At 37.6% G+C, this 19,220-nt stretch overlaps 1 protein-coding gene across 8 annotated transcripts in view; it reads left to right on the top strand.

Moving 5' to 3' along the window:
* The window catches only part of PLEKHA5 (pleckstrin homology domain containing A5), a 244,116-nt gene that overhangs the window by 219,227 nt on the left and 5,669 nt on the right, over window positions 1-19,220 (top strand). For 6 of the 8 annotated variants that reach the window (XM_045873790.3, XM_045873786.3, XM_045873785.3 and 3 more), the window contains 4 exons: window positions 12,499-12,617; window positions 16,171-16,380; window positions 17,275-17,415; window positions 17,813-17,937. In XM_045873790.3, the coding sequence (XP_045729746.1) occupies window positions 12,499-12,617; window positions 16,171-16,380; window positions 17,275-17,415; window positions 17,813-17,937 (595 nt within the window). Of the gene's footprint in view, window positions 1-12,498; window positions 12,618-16,170; window positions 16,381-17,183; window positions 17,416-17,812; window positions 17,938-19,220 lie in introns of those variants that run through there. The other 2 variants (XM_064591522.1, XR_010411600.1) reach the window with 2 other exon arrangements.

The following is a 19,220-nucleotide window of genomic DNA, read 5'->3' as shown; positions in this document are numbered from 1 at the left end:
CTGTGGAAAACAAGTGGATGATACTTTGATAGGGATTGCATTGAATGTATAAAGTGCAGTAGGTAGCATAGACATTTCAACAATATTTGTTCTTCCAATCCATGAGCATGGAATGTTTTTCCATTTCTCTGTGTCTTCCTCAATTCCTTTCATAAGTGTTCTATAGTTATTAGAGTACAGATCCTTTTCCTCTCTTTTTTTTTTTTTTTTAAAGATTTTATTTATTTATTTGACAGAAAGAGACACAGCGAGAAAGGGAATACAAGTAGGGGGAGTGGAAGAGGGAGAAGCAGGCTTCCCGCGGAGCAGGGAGCCTGATGCGGGGCTCAATCCCAGGACCCTGGGATCATGACCTGAGCCGAAGGCAGACGCCTAACAACTGAGCCACCCAGGCGCCCCCAGATCCTTTTCCTCTTTCATTGGGTTTATTCCTTGGTATCTTATGGTTTTAGGTGCAATTGTAAATGGGATCGATTCCTTAAGTTCTCTTTCTTCTGTCTCGTTTGTGTATAGAAATGCAACTAGAAATGTATTTTTGTGCATTGATTTTATATCCTGCCATGTTGCTGAATTCCTGTATGAGTTCTAGCAATTTTAGGGTGGAGCCTTTTGGGTTTTCCACATAGAGTTGCCATGTCATCTGCTAAGAATAAAAGTTTGACTTCTTCGCTGATTCGGATACCTTTTATTTTTTGTTGTTGTCTGATTGCTGAGGCTGGTGAAAATAGACATCCCTGTCGTCTTCCTGACCTTAGGGAAAAGCTCTCAGAATGCTATTCACTATGGGCTTTTCATATATGGCTTTTATGATATTGAAGTATGTTCCCTCTATCCTACACTGTAAAGAGTTTTATTCAAGAAAGGATGTTGTAGGGCACCTGGGTGGCTCAGTCGTTAAGCGTCTGCCTTCAGCTCAGGTCATGATCCCAGAGTCCTGGGATCGAGCCCTGCATCAGGCTCCCTGCTCCGCAGGAAGCCTGCTTCTCCCTCTCCCACTCCCCCTGCTTGTGTTCCCTCTCTCGCGCGCTCTCTCTCTCTGTCAAATAAATAAATAAAATCTTTAAAAAAAAAAAAAGAAAGGATGCTGTATTTTGTCAGATGCTTTTTTGCATCTGTTGAGAGGTTGTTTTTGTCCTTTCTTTTATTAATGTAGTGTATCACATTGATTGATTTGTGGATATTGATCCATCCTTGAAGCCCAGGAATAAATCCCACTTGGTCATGGTGAATAATCCTTTTAATGTACTGTTGGATCCTGTTGGCTAGTATCTTGGTGAGAATTTTGACATCCATGTTCATCAGGGATATTGGTCTTTAATTCTCCTTTTTAGTGGGGTCTTTGGCTTTGGGATCAAGGTAATGCTGGCCTCATAAAATGAATTTGGAAGTTTTCCTTCCATTTCTATTTTTTGAAACAGCTTTAGAAGAATAAGTATTAATATTTCTTTAAATGTTTGGTAGAATTCCCCTGGGAAGCCATCTGGCCCTGGACTCTTGTTTATTGGGAGATTTTTGATTACTGCTTCAATTTCCTTGCTGGTTATGGGTCTGTTCAGGCTTTCTATTTCTTCTGTTTCAGTTTTGGTAGTTTATAAGTTTCTAGGAATACATCCATTTCTTCCAGATTGCCTAATTTTTTAGCATATAATTGCTCATGATGTGTTCTTATAATTGTATTTCTTTGGTGTTGGTTGTGATCTCTCTTTTTTTTTTTAAGATTTTAACTATTTATTTGGCAGAGAAGAGGGGGCTGGAGAGAGAGAACAGGCAGGGGGAGTGGCAGGGAGAGAGAGAAGCAGACTCCCCGCTGAGCAGGGAGCCAGATGTGGGGCTGGATCCCAGGACCCCAAGATCACGACCCAAGCCAAAGGCAGACTCCCAACCAACCAACCCACCCAGGCACCCCTGATCTCTCCTCTTAAATAAAAATTTAGCTCCTTTCTCTTTTCTTTTTAATAAGTCTGGCCAGGAATTTTTCAGTCTTATTAATTTTTTCAAAGAACCAGCTTCTAGTTTCGTTGATCTGTTCTACTTTTCTTTTGGTTTCTATTTCATTGATTTCTGCTCTAATCTTTATTCTTTTCTGCTGAATTTAGGCTTTATTTGCTGTTCTTTCTCCAGCTCCTTTAGATTGTGTATTTGAGACCTTTCTTGTTTCTTGAGAAAGGCTTATATTGCTATATACTTCCCTCTTAGGACCACCTTTGCTGCATCCCAAAGGTTTTGAACAGTTGTGTTTTCATTTTAATTTGTTTCCATGAATTTTTTTAATTCTTCTTTAATTTCCTGATTGACCCATTCATTCTCTTTAGCCTCCATGTATTTGAGTTCTTTCCAAATTCCCTTTTGTGATTGAGTTCCAGTTTTGAAGCATTGTGATCTGAAAATATGCAGGGAGTAATTCCAGTTTTTTGGTACCAGTTGAGACCTGATTTGTGACCTAGTATGTGATCTATTCTGGATAATGTTCCATGTGCACTCAAGAAGAATATGTACTCTGTTGATTTAGGATGTAATGCTCTGAATGTATCCATTGTGTCATTCAAAGCCCTTGTTTCTTTGTTGATCTTCTGCTTAGATGATATGTCCATTGCAGTGAGGGGGGTGTTAAAATCTCCCACTATCATTGTATTATTATAGATGTGTTTCTTAGATTTTGTTATTAATTGGTTTATATATTTGGCTGGTCCCATGTTAGGGGCATAAATATTTACAATTGTTAGATCTTCTCATTGGATAGACCCTTTAATTATGATATAGTGTCCTTCCTCATTACAGTCTTTGGTTTAAAATCTAATTTGTCTATATAAGGATTGCCACCCCAGCTTTCTTTTGATATCCATTAGCCTGATAAATGGTTTTCCACTCCCTCACTTTCAATCTGGAGGTGTCTTTGGGTCTAAAATGAGTCTCTTGGCAGACAGCATATCAATGGTTCTTGCTTTTTTGTCTAATCTGCTACCCTGTGTCTTTTGATTGGGGCATTTAACCCATTTACATTCTGAGTAACTAGTGAAAGATATGAATCTAGTGCTATTGTTTTACCTGTAAAGTCACTGTTTCTGTATATTGTCTCTGTTCCTTTCTGGTCTGTGTTACTTTTGGCCTCTCTTTTTGCTTAAAGGATCCCCTTTAGTATTTCTTGCAGGTATGGTTTAGTGATCACAAATTCTTTTAGTTTCTGTTTGTCCTGGAAGCTTTTTATCTCTCCTTCTATTTTGAATGACATCATAGCTCGATAAAGTATTCTTGGCTGCATATTTTTATCATTTAGCACCCTGAATATATCATGCCAGTCCTTTCTGGCCTGCCAGGTCTTTGTGGATAGGTCTGCTGCCAGTCTAATGTTTCTACCCTTATAGGTTACGGACCTCTTGTCCCTAGCTGCTTTCAGGATTTTCTCCTTTTTTTTTTTTTTGGAGATTTGCAAGTTTCACTGTTATATTCCACGATGTTGACCTATTTTTATTGATTTTGAGGGGGCGTTCTCTGTGCCTCCTGGACTTGAATTCCTGTTTCCTTCCCTAGATTAGGGAAGTTCTCTGCTATAATTTGTTCCAGTGTACCTTCTGACTCTCTCTCTCCCTCTCTTCTTCTTCTGGGATCCCAATTATTCTAATATTGTTTTGTCTTATGGTATCACTTATCTCTTGAATTTTCCCATCATGATCCAGGAGTTGTTTCTCTTCTCAGTTTCTTTATTCTCCATCATTTGGTCTTCTATATCACTAATTCTCTCTTCTGCCTCATTTATTCTAGCAGTTAGACCCTCCATTTTTTATTGCATCTCAGTAGTAGCCTTTCTTATTTTGGTCTGATTAGATTTTAGTTCTTTTATTTCTCCAGAAAGGGATTCTCTAGTATCTTCTATGCTTTTTTCAAGCCCAGCTGGTAAATTTATAATCGTTATTCTGAACTCTAGTTCCGACTTCTTCTATCCATACTGATTAGGTCCCTGGCAGTCATTACTGCCTCTTCTTCTTTTTTTTGAGGTGAGATTTTCCATCTTGTCATTCTTGCAGAAAGTGGTGGCTTTTCTATTTGGAGAGTTGCAGCTATTCTTAGCTTTCTGGTTAAGTTCACAGGTGTTTAGAATGATTTGATAGCTATCTAGCTGAATTCCTGGGACCAGACGAAACTAAGGTCTCCTACTCCTCTGCCATCTTGTACTATCTCTTTTAGATTGTGGTGGGTTTTTTTGTTTTGTTTAAGATTTTATTTATTTGACAGTGAGAGAGGGAACACAAACAGGGGGAGTGGGAGAGGGAGAAGCAGTCTTCCCGCAGAGCAGGGAGCCCGATGCTCAATCCCACCCTGGGATCATGACCTGAGCCGAAGGCAGACACTTAACGACTGAGCCACCCAAGCACCTAGATTGTGGTTTTAAAAAAATCTCTAGGAGCCCCTGGCTGGCTCAGTCAGTGGAGCATGCAGGTCTTGATCTCAGGGTTGTGAGTTTAAGCCCTATGTTGGATGAAGAGATTACTTTAAAAAAAATGATAAGTAAATGTTTTTTGAAGTCTCTAAAGAGATTCTTGGGACAGTTATGGAAATTTAAGTATGTTCTAGAGATTATCAACAGTGTGATATTGTGGTTATATAGGAAAATGTGTACATGTCTCATAAAAAACTGTATGTGTGTGTGTTCACATGCAGTTGACTTGAACAACATAGATTTGAACTATGAGTGTCCACTTAAATGCAGATTTTTTTTCAATAAATATTGTACAGTACTGTAAATGTATTTTCCATATGGTTGTTTTAATAGGGTTTTCTTTTGTCTAGCTTACTTTATTGTAAGAATACAGTATATAACACATACAACATATAAAATAACGTGTTAGTAGTTGCCGGTCAACAATAGGCTATTAATAGTTAAGTTTTTGAGGAATCAAAAGTCATATGCAGTGGCATCTGGCTGGCTCAGTCTATAGAGCATGTGGACTCTTGATCTTGGGGTCGTGAGTTTATGAGAGGAGGAATCCAGTAATTTAAGTGGAGCACTAAAATGCCTTGTGACAGTACAAAGCTCAGAACCTGAACAAATTAGGAATCTGATAGGACACCCCCTCAAGTAAAGCCGGAAACCTCTGAGGGCTATACTCTCAGTGAAAACTGATTAATTAGATTTCATCAAAATTTAAAACTCCTCCCCATTAGAATGGGAGAAAATAGTATATATATCATATGACAAAGGCCTTGTATTCAGATTATATAAACAGTCTTGCAAAGCAATAATAAAGACAACCCAATAAAAGTAGGCAAAAGACTTGGAAACAAATAAAGTATACAAACATATGAAGAAGTTTTACAACTGATCAATCATAAATGCAGTTTTGATGCAAATTAAAATCAGTTCACACCTTCTGGAATAGCTAAAATTAAGACCTACTACCAAGTGTTTGTTAGGACACAGAACAGTTGGAATTCACACACACTTCTGATGGTGGTATAAGATAGAACAACAGTTTGGTAGTTTCTTACAAAATTAAAATTAAATTAAATATGCAATTATCATATCCAACAGTTCTGCTCCTATATATTTACCTAAAAAAATGGAAACATCATTACTCAAAAAAACTTCTACAAGGATTTTTACAGCAGTTTTAATTCATTATAAACAAAAATTGGGGGCAACCCATATGTCTGTAAACAAGAGTATGGATAAACAAGTTATGATATCTTCATATAATGGAATACCCCTCAGCAATTAAAAAACATTGATAGATGTACATGTGTGACTTTCAGCAACTTGTATAAATATGAAAAAAATTACGTTAAGTGAAAGAAGTCAGGCATAAAGAGACAGGTATATGATTCCCTTTATATGAAGTCTGAGAATAGACAAAACTAATCTATTGGTGATAGACAACAACAAAACAGTTGCCTTTGGCAGAAGGGTGGGATTGACTGGAAGGGAGTTTTGTGGGGTGACAAAGATGGTCTATCTTGATTGAAATGATTACACAGATGTTGTATATGTATGCAGCTAGGGATAAGAATGCATTTATCAAACCTCACCAGTTGTGCATTTAAGAATTTAAGATCTCTGCATCTTAGTTATACATTTTGCCTCAATAAAACTAGGAAAGAACAGTAAAGACAGAAACTGGAGAGTTTGAGGCACCTGGGTGGCTCAGTTGGTTAAGCATCTGCCTTCATCTCAGGTCATGATAGCGGGGTCCTGGGATTGTTCCCTCCATCAGACTCCCTACTCAGCAGGGAGTCTGCTTCTCCCTCTGCCCCTCCTCCCCCCTACTCGTGCGCTCACTCGCGCACTCTCTCTCTCAAAAATAAGTAAATAAAATCTTTTTTAAGAAAACAAAAACAGGAGAATTTGCCACTTACTGTCATTTGAGAGAGTTCTGCAGCACTTCATATAGAAGGAAGGTGTTCAGTTATGGAAAGTCTGAGAAGCAGAGAACTAAAATATTTGAAAGCAATAGCATATAAAACAGGAGGAAATTTCTTGGTATTAATATGTTCTGAAGTCCTTGTATTGTTCCAGAGGATGGTAATGATCATGATTACTTTTATACTTTAATAAGCATGCATGCTTAAGGATAAGATAAAGAAAAAGAAATAGACTGTATAGTTTCCGAACTAGTAGGGAAGCAAACCGAACGAGAATCCAAAAGAAGAAAAAGAAAATACAGAGGAAGTGGGAAAAATGTTAAACAAAAAATAGGGTGGGGGCGCCTGGGTGGCTCAGTCGTTAAGCGACTGCCTTCAGCTCAGATCATGATCCCAAGGTCCTGGGATCAAGCCCCACATCGGGCTTCCTGCTCCGCGGGAAGCCTGCTTCTCCCTCTCTCACTCTTCCTGCTTATGTTCCCTCTCCCGCTGTGTCTCTCTCTGTAAAATAAATAAATAAAATCTTTAAAAAAAAAAATAGTGGCAGAAATAAATCTAAATACATGAGTAATTATAATTATAACAAATATAATTAGACTAAATGCTTCTCTTGAAAGAAGAAGGTTGTCAAACTGGATTAAAAATAAAATATAGCTATGTCATGTTTATAAAAACATCTAAAACTTAAGGCAACTAAAAAATTTAACCTAATGTTGAGGGAAAACATCAAATTGTAGAAAGATACATAGCATATAGCTCCACATATGTGTAAGTTAAAAATATGCAAAACTGAAAGTTGTTTTTTTTTTTTTTTAGGAATTCAAATATTACAGAACTATAAAAAAAACGAGGGGGAAGATAAATGCATAATTCGACAGTTAATTACCTCTGAGGAGAGACAGGAAAGGAGAGGGGATAAGGGAGTGTTTTAAGGTCATGATGATATTTCTAAGCTATGTGATGACCAAATGGGTTGGTCATCCTTTATGCTTGCACATATTTTACACTTAGTCCTTTCTATCTGCTCTGTTTAATAAAAACAGTAAAGGGGAAAGTCTCTTTCATTTATCCAATCAATAATTGTGTAGTAAGTGCTAAGTAAAAATTTGGGTAGTGTATAAGTTAATGAAATATCAGGCATAGAGCCATGATTTGGAGAAACTTTTTTTTTTTTTTTTTTTGAGAAACTTTTAAAGCAGAGGTTCACAACCAGCCACCTACAAACCAGATCTTTGTTCTCCTTGTTGATGAATACACAATACACGGCCAAGATTAAAAAAAAAAATCAGGGAGTATACAACGCTTGAGCAGACACTTCACAAGAGAGTATATTCACATAGCAAATAAGTACATGAAAAGAAGTGCAGTGTTGGGGCGCCTGTGTGGCTCAGTCAGTTAAGCGTCTGCCTTTGGCTCAGGTCATGATCCCAGGGTCCTGGGATCGAGCCCCACATCACTCTCCTTGCTCGGCGGGAAGCCTGCTTCTCCCTCTGCCTGCCACTCCCCCTGTTTGTGCTCTCTCTGTGTCTCTCTCTCTGACAAATAAATAAATAAAATCTTAAAAAAAAAAAGGGCAGTGTTTGTAGTCACAGGGAAATGCAGATTAAAACCACAGTGAGATCCCACTTACGGCATACCACACTGCCCCAGTTAAGACTGGCATTACCCTTTTAAATTATCTAAATGTTTTTAGTAGTAGTTGTAGTAGTTAGTTAGTAGTTTTGTAGTTTGTAGTAGTTAGTGGTTTTGCTGGGATTTTCCAGATATACAGTTATGTCATGATTGTAATTTTCCTTTCCTCATTTTATGTATCTTCCTTCTCTGGAGCCGGTAGTTGCACAATAGTGTTAATAGAGAAGGTAGTGGATATCCTAATTCTGTTGTTGACTTAAGTGGAAATGCTTTTAAATTTTTCCCATTGATCATGGTACTGGCTTTGGTGTGGGCTATCTACATTGATCATATCGTGGAAGTATCCATTCATTTTCATTTCACTAAAGCTTTCCTTTTTTTTTTTTAAGATTTTATTCACTTGAGAGAGAGTGAGAATGAGCGATGGGGAGAGGGAGAAGCAGACTCCCCACTGAGCAGGGACCAAACGCAGGGTTTGATCCCGGGACCCTGAGATCACAAACTGAGCTGAAGGCAGACACTCAACTGACTGAGCCACCTAGGTGCCCCAAGTTTTCCTTTTTCATGAAAGGATACTGAATTGCATTAAATGCCTTGCTAGCGATCATGTTTTTCTCTTTATATATTAATGTATTGAGTTACATTTACTAGATTTTCTAAATTAAACCATCCATTTGCAGGGCGCCTGGGTGGCTCAGTCAGTTAAGGGTCTGACTCTTCAGCCCAGGTCTTGATCTCAGGGTTATAAGTTCAAGCCCCACGTTGGGCTCCACAGTGGGCATGGAGCCTGCTGAAAGAAAGAGCGGGGGGGGGAGAGAAATAAAAAAATTTAAAAACCATCCATTTGCATTCCTAACATAAACCTCATTTATGGTGTATTTTTCCTTTAAGGTGCTACTAGATTCTATTTGATAATGATTTATTTCATCCTGTTGAATTAATAGTTATAAATATTTGTAAGTATTAATATTTATGAATAAATGTGGAGTTTTCTTAGCCCACAAAAAAAATGTGTTGGTTGACACCATTTTTTTTTTGTTTTAAGATTTTATTTATTTGAGAGAGAGAGAGCATGATCAGGGGAGGGGCAGAGGAAGAGGGAGGAGAGGCTCCCCACTGAGTGCTGAGCCTGAAGCCGAGCTTGATCCCAGGACCCAGAGATCGTGACTTGAGCCAAAGGCAGACACTTAACTCACTGAGCCACCCAGGCTCCCTGTTGGTTGCCAACATTTAAAGATTGGGATTTTGGGGTGCCCAGGTGGCTCAGTGGGTTAAGCATCTGCCTTCAGCCCAGGTTGTGATCTCATGGTCCTGGGATCGAGCCCCACGTCAGGCTCCCTGCTCAGCAGGGAGTCTGCTTCTAGCCCTTCTCCCTGCTCCTTCTCTTTCTCACTCTCTCAAATAAATAAAATCTTAAAAAATAAAAATAAGGGAACATTCCCTGTGGTTAAAAGAAAATAGGGACTGTGGGGCGCCTGGGTGGCTCAGTTGGTTAAGCGACTGCCTTCGGCTCAGGTCATGATCCTGGAGTCCCTGGATCGAGTCCCACATCGGGCTCCCTGCTCAGCGAGGAGCCTGCTTCTCCCTCAACCCTCCCCCCTCTCATGTACTCTCTCTCTCAAATAAATAAATCTTTAACAAAAAAAAAAAAAAAAAATAGGAACTTTGTAGCTTTTCTTAAAAACTCAGTAGATCTAGGGGCACCTGGCTGGCTTAGTGGGTAGAACATACAACTCTCTCAATCTCAGGGTTGTAAATTCGAGCCCCACCTTAGGTGTGGAGATTACTTAAAAATAAAAGATTTAAAAAAAAAACCCTCAATAAACCTAGCCAGAATGTGCCTGTTTCAACAGCACTGGTTCCCTGGACCTGAGTAGCATCTACTCGCTTCGGGTAGGGTATGGGGGAAATGTTGCTGTATATCACATGTGTAACATTTTTAATTCCTATGGGCAAAGTGTTTAGAGCATATATAAAATAAGGACTACACCTTATATCTTATTCCATTCTTTTTTCTGGCTCCTATGTAGTCATAATGCCCCATGATCTGTATTGGATAAATGTGACCAGTCAAGTTTATAAAATTTAGCAATTTAATAAATCACTTTAACTCATCAGTAGGAATTTAATTGAATTGGAAAAAGTAAAGAAGTTGATAATTATTTGTTCCATCAATGCATGTCTTTACTGACAAAAAATACCTTGTCTGACATATGTTCTCTATTCGGTTTGAATTCTTCCTCAAAATTTGCCTCTTAAAACTTAGGTGTTTGGTTTTTTATTTTCTATTTTTAATAATCTCTATACCCACATGGGGCTCGAACTCACAACCCTGAGATCAAGAGGTGAATGCTTTCCCAACTGAGCCAGCTTTGCACCCCTAGGTGTTTGGGTTGTTTGTTTGTTTTTTAACTTATAATCATAAGCTCTCATCTGAATAAATGTCTGAAGTACGCAGATCAATTATGGTATAATTTGTGCCACGTGACTTAAAGTGGGGCTTTTAAAAATGGATCACTAACTGGGATAATAGAGACTTTCTCTTTGAATTGCAAAATTACCTATACTGTGTATCAGTTCAGCTCTTCATATTCTTAAATATACAACCTTATAATATTCATAGAGTTTATAAACAATATTAAAACCTAAGCTACAGGGGTGCCTGGGTGGCTCAGTCATTAAGCGTCTGCCTCCAGCTCAGGTCATGATCCCAGGGTCCTGGGATTGAGCCCCACATCAGGATTCCTGCTGGGTGGGAAGCCTGCTTCTCCCTCCCCCACTCGCCCTGCTTGTGTTCCCTCTCTTGCTGTGTCTATCTCTGTCAAATAAATAAATAAAATCTTAAAAAAAAAAAAAAAAGAAACCTAAGCTACAGATTGTTTGGTGTATAAATTAAAGGAGTCCTGGATAATTGACCTACCATTTGTCTTGGGGGAGAAATTAGACTTCCTTTTTCCTTTTTCTACTTAGTTGATGTAACTGTTAAGTGAGCCCAAAGAGAGTGGTATTTTTCTTTTTTTTTTCCCCTAAGGAAACCATTGAGATATTAACAATTTGTTCTTTTACTAATGTCCTCAGTGGATGATAGTGCATATATTCTGCTTAAACAAGATGACTACAATATAAATGCATATTTTATATGTTAACTTATTTTTAGCTGCTTTTATTTTTGTTGCATTAATGATTTTGTGTTGTATGTTTTGTTTTCTATGGTGTGTGTTCATTTTAGAAATTTTTAAAATTACAAAAGAGAAAGTGGCAGTGATTACCTATAGATAACTATTGATAACGTTGTTAGTGGACTCTTTATTGAGACAGTGTGACTGAAAAGAGACCAAATGGAAATTAAGGACATTTAGGTAAATCACTTAACCTTTCTGGGCCATGCCTTTCCTGATCTTTAATATGTGAGAGGATTAAGGTCCTTTCAATCTCTGAAAATGTTGTGAATGGAAAGAAGGCTAAAGGAGAAGGCCCAGCCATGCTGCTGCTGAGCTATATGGACTTGAGGAAGTAAATCAGTGCAGACACTGCACTTCATTTACCTTCTTTCCTTTAGAAGGTTGTTGTGAGGATATATTATCCATTGTGTATTTCTAATTTTATAATTAAAATGTTTGATATCATCTGTTAATCTGTAGAACCTTAGGTAGAGTACATTAATGGAAGGCTACTACATTTTCCCTGGCCCTTTTCAAACAATAAATTTGCCCTGTAGAGCCCCTGGCTGGCTCAGTCAGTAGAGCATGCAGACTCTTGATCTCGGGGTTGTAAGTTCAAGCCCTACTGGGTATAGAGATTACTTAAAAATAAAATCTTTAAAAAAATAAACAGGGACGCCTGGGTAGCTCAGTCATTAAGCGTCTGCCTTCGGCTAAGGTCATGATCCCAGGGTCCTGGGATCGAGCCCCGTGTTGGGCTCCCTCCTCCACGGGAAGCCTGCTTCTCCCTCTCCCACTCCCCCTGCTTGTGTTCCCTCTCTTGCTGTGTCTCTGTCTGTCAAATAAAAAAATCTTTAAAAAGTAAAATAAAATAAATAAACATAAGGCTGGCAATTAGAGACATTTTGGAAAAAAATAAAAATAAATTTGCCCCTTTTTTGAGAGAGAGAGCATGTGCACACTAACGGGAAGGGGGCGTGCAGAGGAAGAGGTAAAGAGAATCTTAGGAAGTACAGAGCTCATGATTCTGAGAAAATGACCTGAGTGGAAATCAGGAGTTGGACGCTTAACTGACTGAGCCACCAGGGCGCTCCAATAAATTTGCCTTTTGATTTTAAAAGCCTCAGAGAGGTGGCTGTGTGCCTCAATCAGTCAAGCGTCAGACTCTTGATCTCAGCTCAGCTCTTGATCTCAAGGTTAGGAGTTCAAACCCTGCTCTGGGCTCCACACTGGGCACGGAACCTACTTAAAAATAAAATAAATAAAAGCCTCAGAAATTGAGTATGTCAAAAGAAAGCATTATGTTGTGTGAAAGATGTTTTGTAGAACTTACTGCTGTTTTAATTTTTAGGTTCCCACTTTCCTGTTGGAGTAGTCCCTCCCAGAACAAAATCACCAACACCTGAATCTTCGACAATAGCCTCCTATGTAACCTTAAGGAAAACTAAGAAGATGATGGATTCAAGAACGGTATTTAACTAGAAGTTAATTTCTAGAAGGATTTTTAATCCTATATATTGTTTTCTCATACATAATTTTCTTTTTAGTGTTTCACCAAAATTTTTTTAGATACTCTAAGAAAAACTTAGTAATCTTAATTTTTTTTTAAATTACATTCAGGAAATTAGCACCTAGGGGACAGACCTACTCAATACCTAATCCAGGTTTGTTTTGATCAGCCTTGAGTTGATGTCCACAGTTTGTGGAATATAGCTGCCTTATATTACATTTCTTGACACCTCTAAGAATTTCTTTGATGAGACTGATAAACATGTCCTTTAGTCAACAAGGTAATGGATTTCCAGACTACCTTGAGTTTAGAGGGCCTTTTAGCTGTGGTAGATTTGGAGTTTGCCAGTCGTCTGGTGACCCTGAGAAATGTGAATTGAGATTGGGAAATAAATTCTATATTTCACATACTCATCTGAGATCCATTTAATTCAACCTGCTGTAAACCAGTCTAATCTTGGTCATTTGGGGAAGATTATCAGGGTACTTAACTCCTTTTCAACCAGGTAGTCTTAGAAATTTGGGCTGCAAAAGAATTTTTTTTTTTTTTTTTTTTTTTTTTTTTTTTTGAGAGAGCACCAGTGGGGCTGGCAGGGGAGGGGGGAGGTAGGAGGGGCAGAGGGAAAGGGAGAAGCAGACTTCTCACTGAGCAGGAGCCCAATGCAGGGCTCCATCCCAGGACCCTTGAGATCATGACCTGAGCTGAAGGCAGACGCTTAACTGACTGAGCCACCCAGGTGCCCAAGAATTTTTTTTTTTTTTAAGATTTTATTTATTTATCTTAGAGAGCATGAGCAGGAGTGGGGCAGAAGGAGAGAGAATCTTAAGCAGACTCCAAGCTGAGTGCAGAGTCCAGCACGGGGCTCGATCTCACAACTCTCAGATCATGACCTAAGCCGAAATCAAGAGCCAGATGCTCAACCAACTGAGCCACCCAGGTGCCCCCAGAACTTTTACTTTTCATCTTTATAAATTCTCTACTAATTTGGTATGAAGTAATTTGATAATTTTAAACTGTAAGAATAGAAAGTACTACAAATGATAAGATCTGTGGTTATTCTTGAAAGATATTAAACTACAGCTACAAAATATATGCCCAAAATATCTGACAAATTTATATACAAGAAATATATTTTTAATTAGTACAAAATTATAAAGACCTAGAAAGATAATTATTGTAGAATAAAAATTAATGAATTTCTATATATCCATATTACCATTAGCAGTCATGGTTTTATAATAGTATCATTTGTTCATAGTTAGGCATTTTTTTTACTGATTGAAAGGCTATTTTCTTTGGAAATTATAATGCTAAAATAAACAGGAAAAGGTTGGCTCAGTTGGAAGAGCATGCAACTCTTTATCTCAGGGTTTTGAGTTCAAGCCCCATGTTGGGTGTAGAAATTACTTAAAAATAGAATCTTAAAAAAATAAAATAAAATTTAAAATAAAAATGCATGTTAAGGGATGCCTGGCTGGTTCGGTCAGTAGAACATGCAACTCTTGATCTCGTAGTCATGAGTTCAGGGCCCACATTGGGTGTAGAGCTTACATTAAAAAAAAGTTAAAATGTGTGTTGAGATGAAGAAGAAAGATATTAGTGGATTTTGTATTCTATAACTATCTTTTTTTAGTACATAACTATCTTAAGTAGTAGAAAATTGTACATAACCAAGTACAGGTAGGAAGAGTATGGAAGACTACACTTATATAATATTGGTACAGGAAAGACCTTTATAAGCAAAATCAGTGCTAGATTAAAATACTTGGAATATAACAGACAAGTTCATAATATATGAGGAATGAATATATGTCAGTTATTTTTAAGAGTTTCTTTATGGAAAATATATATGATAATTGTTCAACCCCATAATAATTTATAAATACTAAAACTGCAGTGAGATACTCTTTTCCAGTTATCGCTGGAGAAAAAGATCTAAAAATTACAATATTTGGCATTTAAAAACAGTAGATATTTACAATATGACAACTTGGAAAAGGAAGTTGCAGTGTGACATTTTTGTGTAAGAGTAGAAAAGCGAGGAAGACTACATGTTTGTAGTTACTAAAAATAAAAGGATAAAATAAGAAACTTAATAAAATCCGAAATAAAAACAAAAGGAAAGGGATGCTATAGTAGCCAATTCCCAATCTGTATCTAGAATTTGCTTTTTTTTTTTTAATAGTTTTTTTGGTGTTTTGTTTTCCAAAGCAAATGTGTTTTATTTTACATATAAAAGAGAATCACCATCACTTCTGCACATTAAGACTTTTCATTTCCTCTCCCTTTTAGTTTTTACTTGAGCTCTTTAAGATATTTATTCTATACAATTGAAAATGGCTCTAGTTGGGGTGCCCGGGTGGCTGTCGGTTAAGCATCTGCCTTCGACCCAGGCCATGATCCCGGGGTCCTGGGATTGAGCCCTGGGTGGGGCTCCCTGCTCAGTGGGGAACCTGCTTATCCCTCTGCCCCTCCCCCTGCTTGTGCTCTCATGTGTGCGCTCTCTCTCTCAAATAAATAAATAAAATCTTTAAAGAAAAAAAAGAAAATCATTATTAAGAAAGAAAGAGAAAAAAGAAAATGGCTCTAGAGCTATAGCTCCTTCCCTGCAGGCGTTTTTCAGATGGCGGGAGTGAGAACAGATCTTCGAGGGTTTGCCTGATACGCTGCTTCATCACGAAGTGCTTACTCCACCCTGGGTTTTTTCAAAAGCAAGCAGCGTCACCAGTGTCTCGCAGTCAGTCCCTGCCAACTCAGACCAGAGACATAAAGAAACCGATGGATTCTGTGCCATAGATTCTAGCATATGTTTAATCTTTAAATGTTCTAGGATATAAAATAAGCTAAAATTTGCTTATGACTAATACTGAAGTTCTTATTTTGCATTTTATACCAATATTGTTTTCATCTTTAATAAGAAAGTAAGAAGTAAGAATGGGTTATTTAATGTGACTAATGTTTTTAAACCCTTCAGTAAACCATAAAAATGGGTCATATATGTATAAAGTTTTTGAATAAAACCATCTGATTTGTGGAAAATAATATTTTTATAGTCCTGTTATTGATCACTAACTAAGGATTTTTCTCTACAGGTCTTTTCACAGTAAATGTGTGACTTAAAACATCACATTTTCATTAAAATAAATCTCTGGGGTGCCTGGCTGCCTCAGTTGGCAGAGCATGCAACTCTTGATCTCGGGGTTATAAGTTAGAGCCCCATGTTGGGTGTAGAGAGTACTTAAAATCTTGGGGAAATTTTTTAAAAAATAAAATAAATCTCTTATATTTAGAAGCTGTGCCCCTTCCTAGTTTGAGTTTTATACAATTTCCTGTTACAATGACCATGCATCACCAAATACTAGTGAAGGATAAAACAGTTTGCCTTTCTGGTGTTAACCTCTACTTTTGACTTAGAGAACAAAATGAATGCATTTTAGAACATTTTTTATTCCAACATACTTTTCAGAAGTTACTCTGCATCCTTGTATTCATATGTCTATGTTTAACTTAAAGGAAAGGCCCAGAAGTGCAGTGGAACAGCTCTGTTTGGCTGAAAGTACCCGACCTAGGATGACTGTGGAAGAGCAAATGGAAAGAATAAGGAGACATCAACAAGCATGCTTGAGGGAAAAGAAAAAAGGATTAAATGTTATTGGTGCTTTAGACCAGTCACCCTTACAGAGTCCTTCAGGTTTCAGGGATAATCTATTCAGGATTACCCAGGTATATCTAATGCATTTAATCATTCTTCTGTGTAAATCTAATGTCACTTGACTCGGGATCATGGAGTTACATGATTGATGGATTTTCAAAAATGTCTACAGTATGGATAGTTACTTTATATTATTTAATTCCCATAATAATAAGCTAAGACAGCTTAATCAAATGGAAATAGCCCGAACTCAAAAAGTCAGAGCTATGTTACTTGTTGGGTGTCCTTGTCCCAGTTGTGGACTCACTCTTCTCTGCTGTAAATCAGATGACGGTATAGCCCATCCCATCGACTTCACAGAGATACTAAGCAGATAAAAGTGCTTTCAGCAACTGTCAAATGCCAAGATAGTCCCCAATTCCCCCTCCAATAAAATGTGTATTACTCTGTGTCCTAATTTAACATGACCTAAATTGTAGTAGGAGAGAGCTTCTAAATAAAAGTTCTCAATCTACTGTTCATCACATCCCAACCCCACCCTTGTAAAGTGATACCATTCCATTTCTTATGATTTGTTTGTTACTCCAATTCATAAATACAGAGATAGCAGACTAGGGAGCCTGTTTGAGTGGCTTCTGTCTGGTTGTCCCTGTTAGTACGCATGTATCAGCTGAAAGTGTTGCTCTTCCTTCCTAGAAATCCCCTTGCCATCTAATCAAGAGCTGGCGGGCACTGCTACTAAAGATCCAGCAGATTAACAGTTGAATAATTACACATTCTACAAATTACAGGATGGATGATTAAAAGAGATGAGAAAAAAATGTGTGGAATACTGATATATATATATTTTTTTTCCTCTGTTGGTTTTCATAAGGAAACCTCCTTGTGAGTGAAAACTAACAGGTGCTATCCAGAACCGTACATGGCTTTGTGGTATGAATCTCTGCTATGTATCTTTTGGACAGACTCGAAGAAGGGATGATAACATTAAGGAATTGGATACCGTCATTAAAGAAAATGATGTAAAGCCAAACCATGAAACTCCCGCAGCAGAAATTGTTCAGCTAAAAGAAGCAGAACCTCAAAATACGGATTTCAGCAAAGAGGTAGAGAGATTACTTTAGAACAGATATTCCACAGGGGTAGATTTCTGAAGATTAGATCAAGTGGTAAGGTTGAAAATAATTACGGTTCATTTCATTGCAGAGACCGTAAGTCTAAGTGAAATGATAGGTTTTGTTTAACTTGAGTGATGTATTCAGCATCAAAAAATGGCTTAATTGAACATTTAAAACATAATCAAGGCTAGAATAAATTACTGTTAACCCCAATTAAAGAATCTTATATCCCAGAGCTGCTAGCTATTAGCAATGTGCATCATCATCCCTCTAGGCAAATATTTTTCATATACTTGAATCTAAAGATGTATTTCAGTAACTATTTGACAGGGTATCATTTTTTAACAAACTTCTTTTTTGAATCATTTTTCTTCTTACTCTATAGTTTAAAAAAACTGAGGACATTTTTTCCAAAACACTTTTCAAACCTGAACCAAATGGAGTAAGTTCGGAGGAAGTGATGGATAAAGAGGGAAACCAAGAGAAAATGCCCGAGGATGTTTCATACAGGTAATAATTAGGGAAAGTGACAAAGGAATCACTCCCAAAATTATGTAACAGTTAAGAATGGGGAACTTCGGAGTCAAAAAGTCTTGGATTCCTGTCCCAGCTTTGCTACTTAAGAAATGTAGGATCTTGAGCAACTTACTCCCTAAACTACAGGTTCCTTACTTGTAAAAATGGGATAATAATAGTGTCTATATATCACAAATGTGTTGCGATGATTAAGAAAACACAGGTATAGCACTTAACACAATGCTTGGCACCTAGGAATTCAGTAAGGACCTTTAAAAAGCATAGAAAGATACATAAGCTGTATCAAAGTCAGCACCTCAGCATTGCCTGCGTAATGGATTGTATAGACACAGATCAGAAATCCAAAGTATCTGATGTATTCCAAAAGCTAGTGTGATATGCTATTTATTTTTTAGCTGTATTTCTTAACTGGCGTTCTAACTTGTATGTACTCAGTCCCACCCTTCATTAGAAAAATTACCAGAGCTGGAAAAAAGAAATGCTGTGATTTAATGTTACTTAGAATGCCTTTATTTCTTCAATGAATAGCAAGATAGAGTTTGAAAAACTTTTGCAATAGCTGATAAGAAAAAAAAGCCTGCTGTTTTGTTAATAGGCATAGATTAAAACACATCTAGTATGTTAAAAATTTGTGAGTTTCGGAGCGCCTGGGTGGCTCAGTCGGTTAAGCCGCTGCCTTCGGCTCAGGTCATGATCCCGGGGTCCTGGGATCGAGCCCCACATCGGGCTCCCTGCTCAGCGGGAAGCCTGCTTCTCCCTCTCCCTCTGCCTGCCTCTCTGCCTACTTGTTCTCTCTCTCTCTCTGTCAAATAAATGAATAAAATCTTAAAAAAAAAAAAAATTTGTGAGTTTCATGACCCAACAACAACAAAAAATAGTTTGTTGGCCACTTTGGACAATGGTAAGGAATTGACTTCTTATTCCAAAACCTTTTACATAAAGGCAAAGAATCAAGTGTTTATCTTGCCTTTCCCAAATAAACTGCAGCCAGAAAGTTTTCGAGGAAATATTTTTCTTTTTAGAAGAATTTCATTCAATAAGGAATGAAAGACTGAGAATATCACTGTTTTGCTAACCCTAATGAAATAAAGGATTTGAACAATATTCCTCAATGGCTGGAAAAGCTGAAAATCTGACAGGGAACTTTGTAATGAGTGGGTCAAGAAACTTGAACTCACTGATCATTTTTAACATCACGAAAAGAAACAACCTGTTCTATGCATGAACCCCACCTAATGAAATATATTACCTTTCCC

The sequence above is a fragment of the Mirounga angustirostris genome, unplaced genomic scaffold (assembly GCF_029215605.1).
Source record: "Mirounga angustirostris isolate CCGP_5_RB_7025 unplaced genomic scaffold, mMirAng1.0.hap1 SCAF_5, whole genome shotgun sequence".
Classification (NCBI taxonomy): Eukaryota; Metazoa; Chordata; class Mammalia; order Carnivora; family Phocidae; genus Mirounga; species Mirounga angustirostris.
The sequence above is the reverse complement of the archived record's forward strand: the minus strand, read 5'-3'. Positions and strand labels throughout refer to the sequence as shown.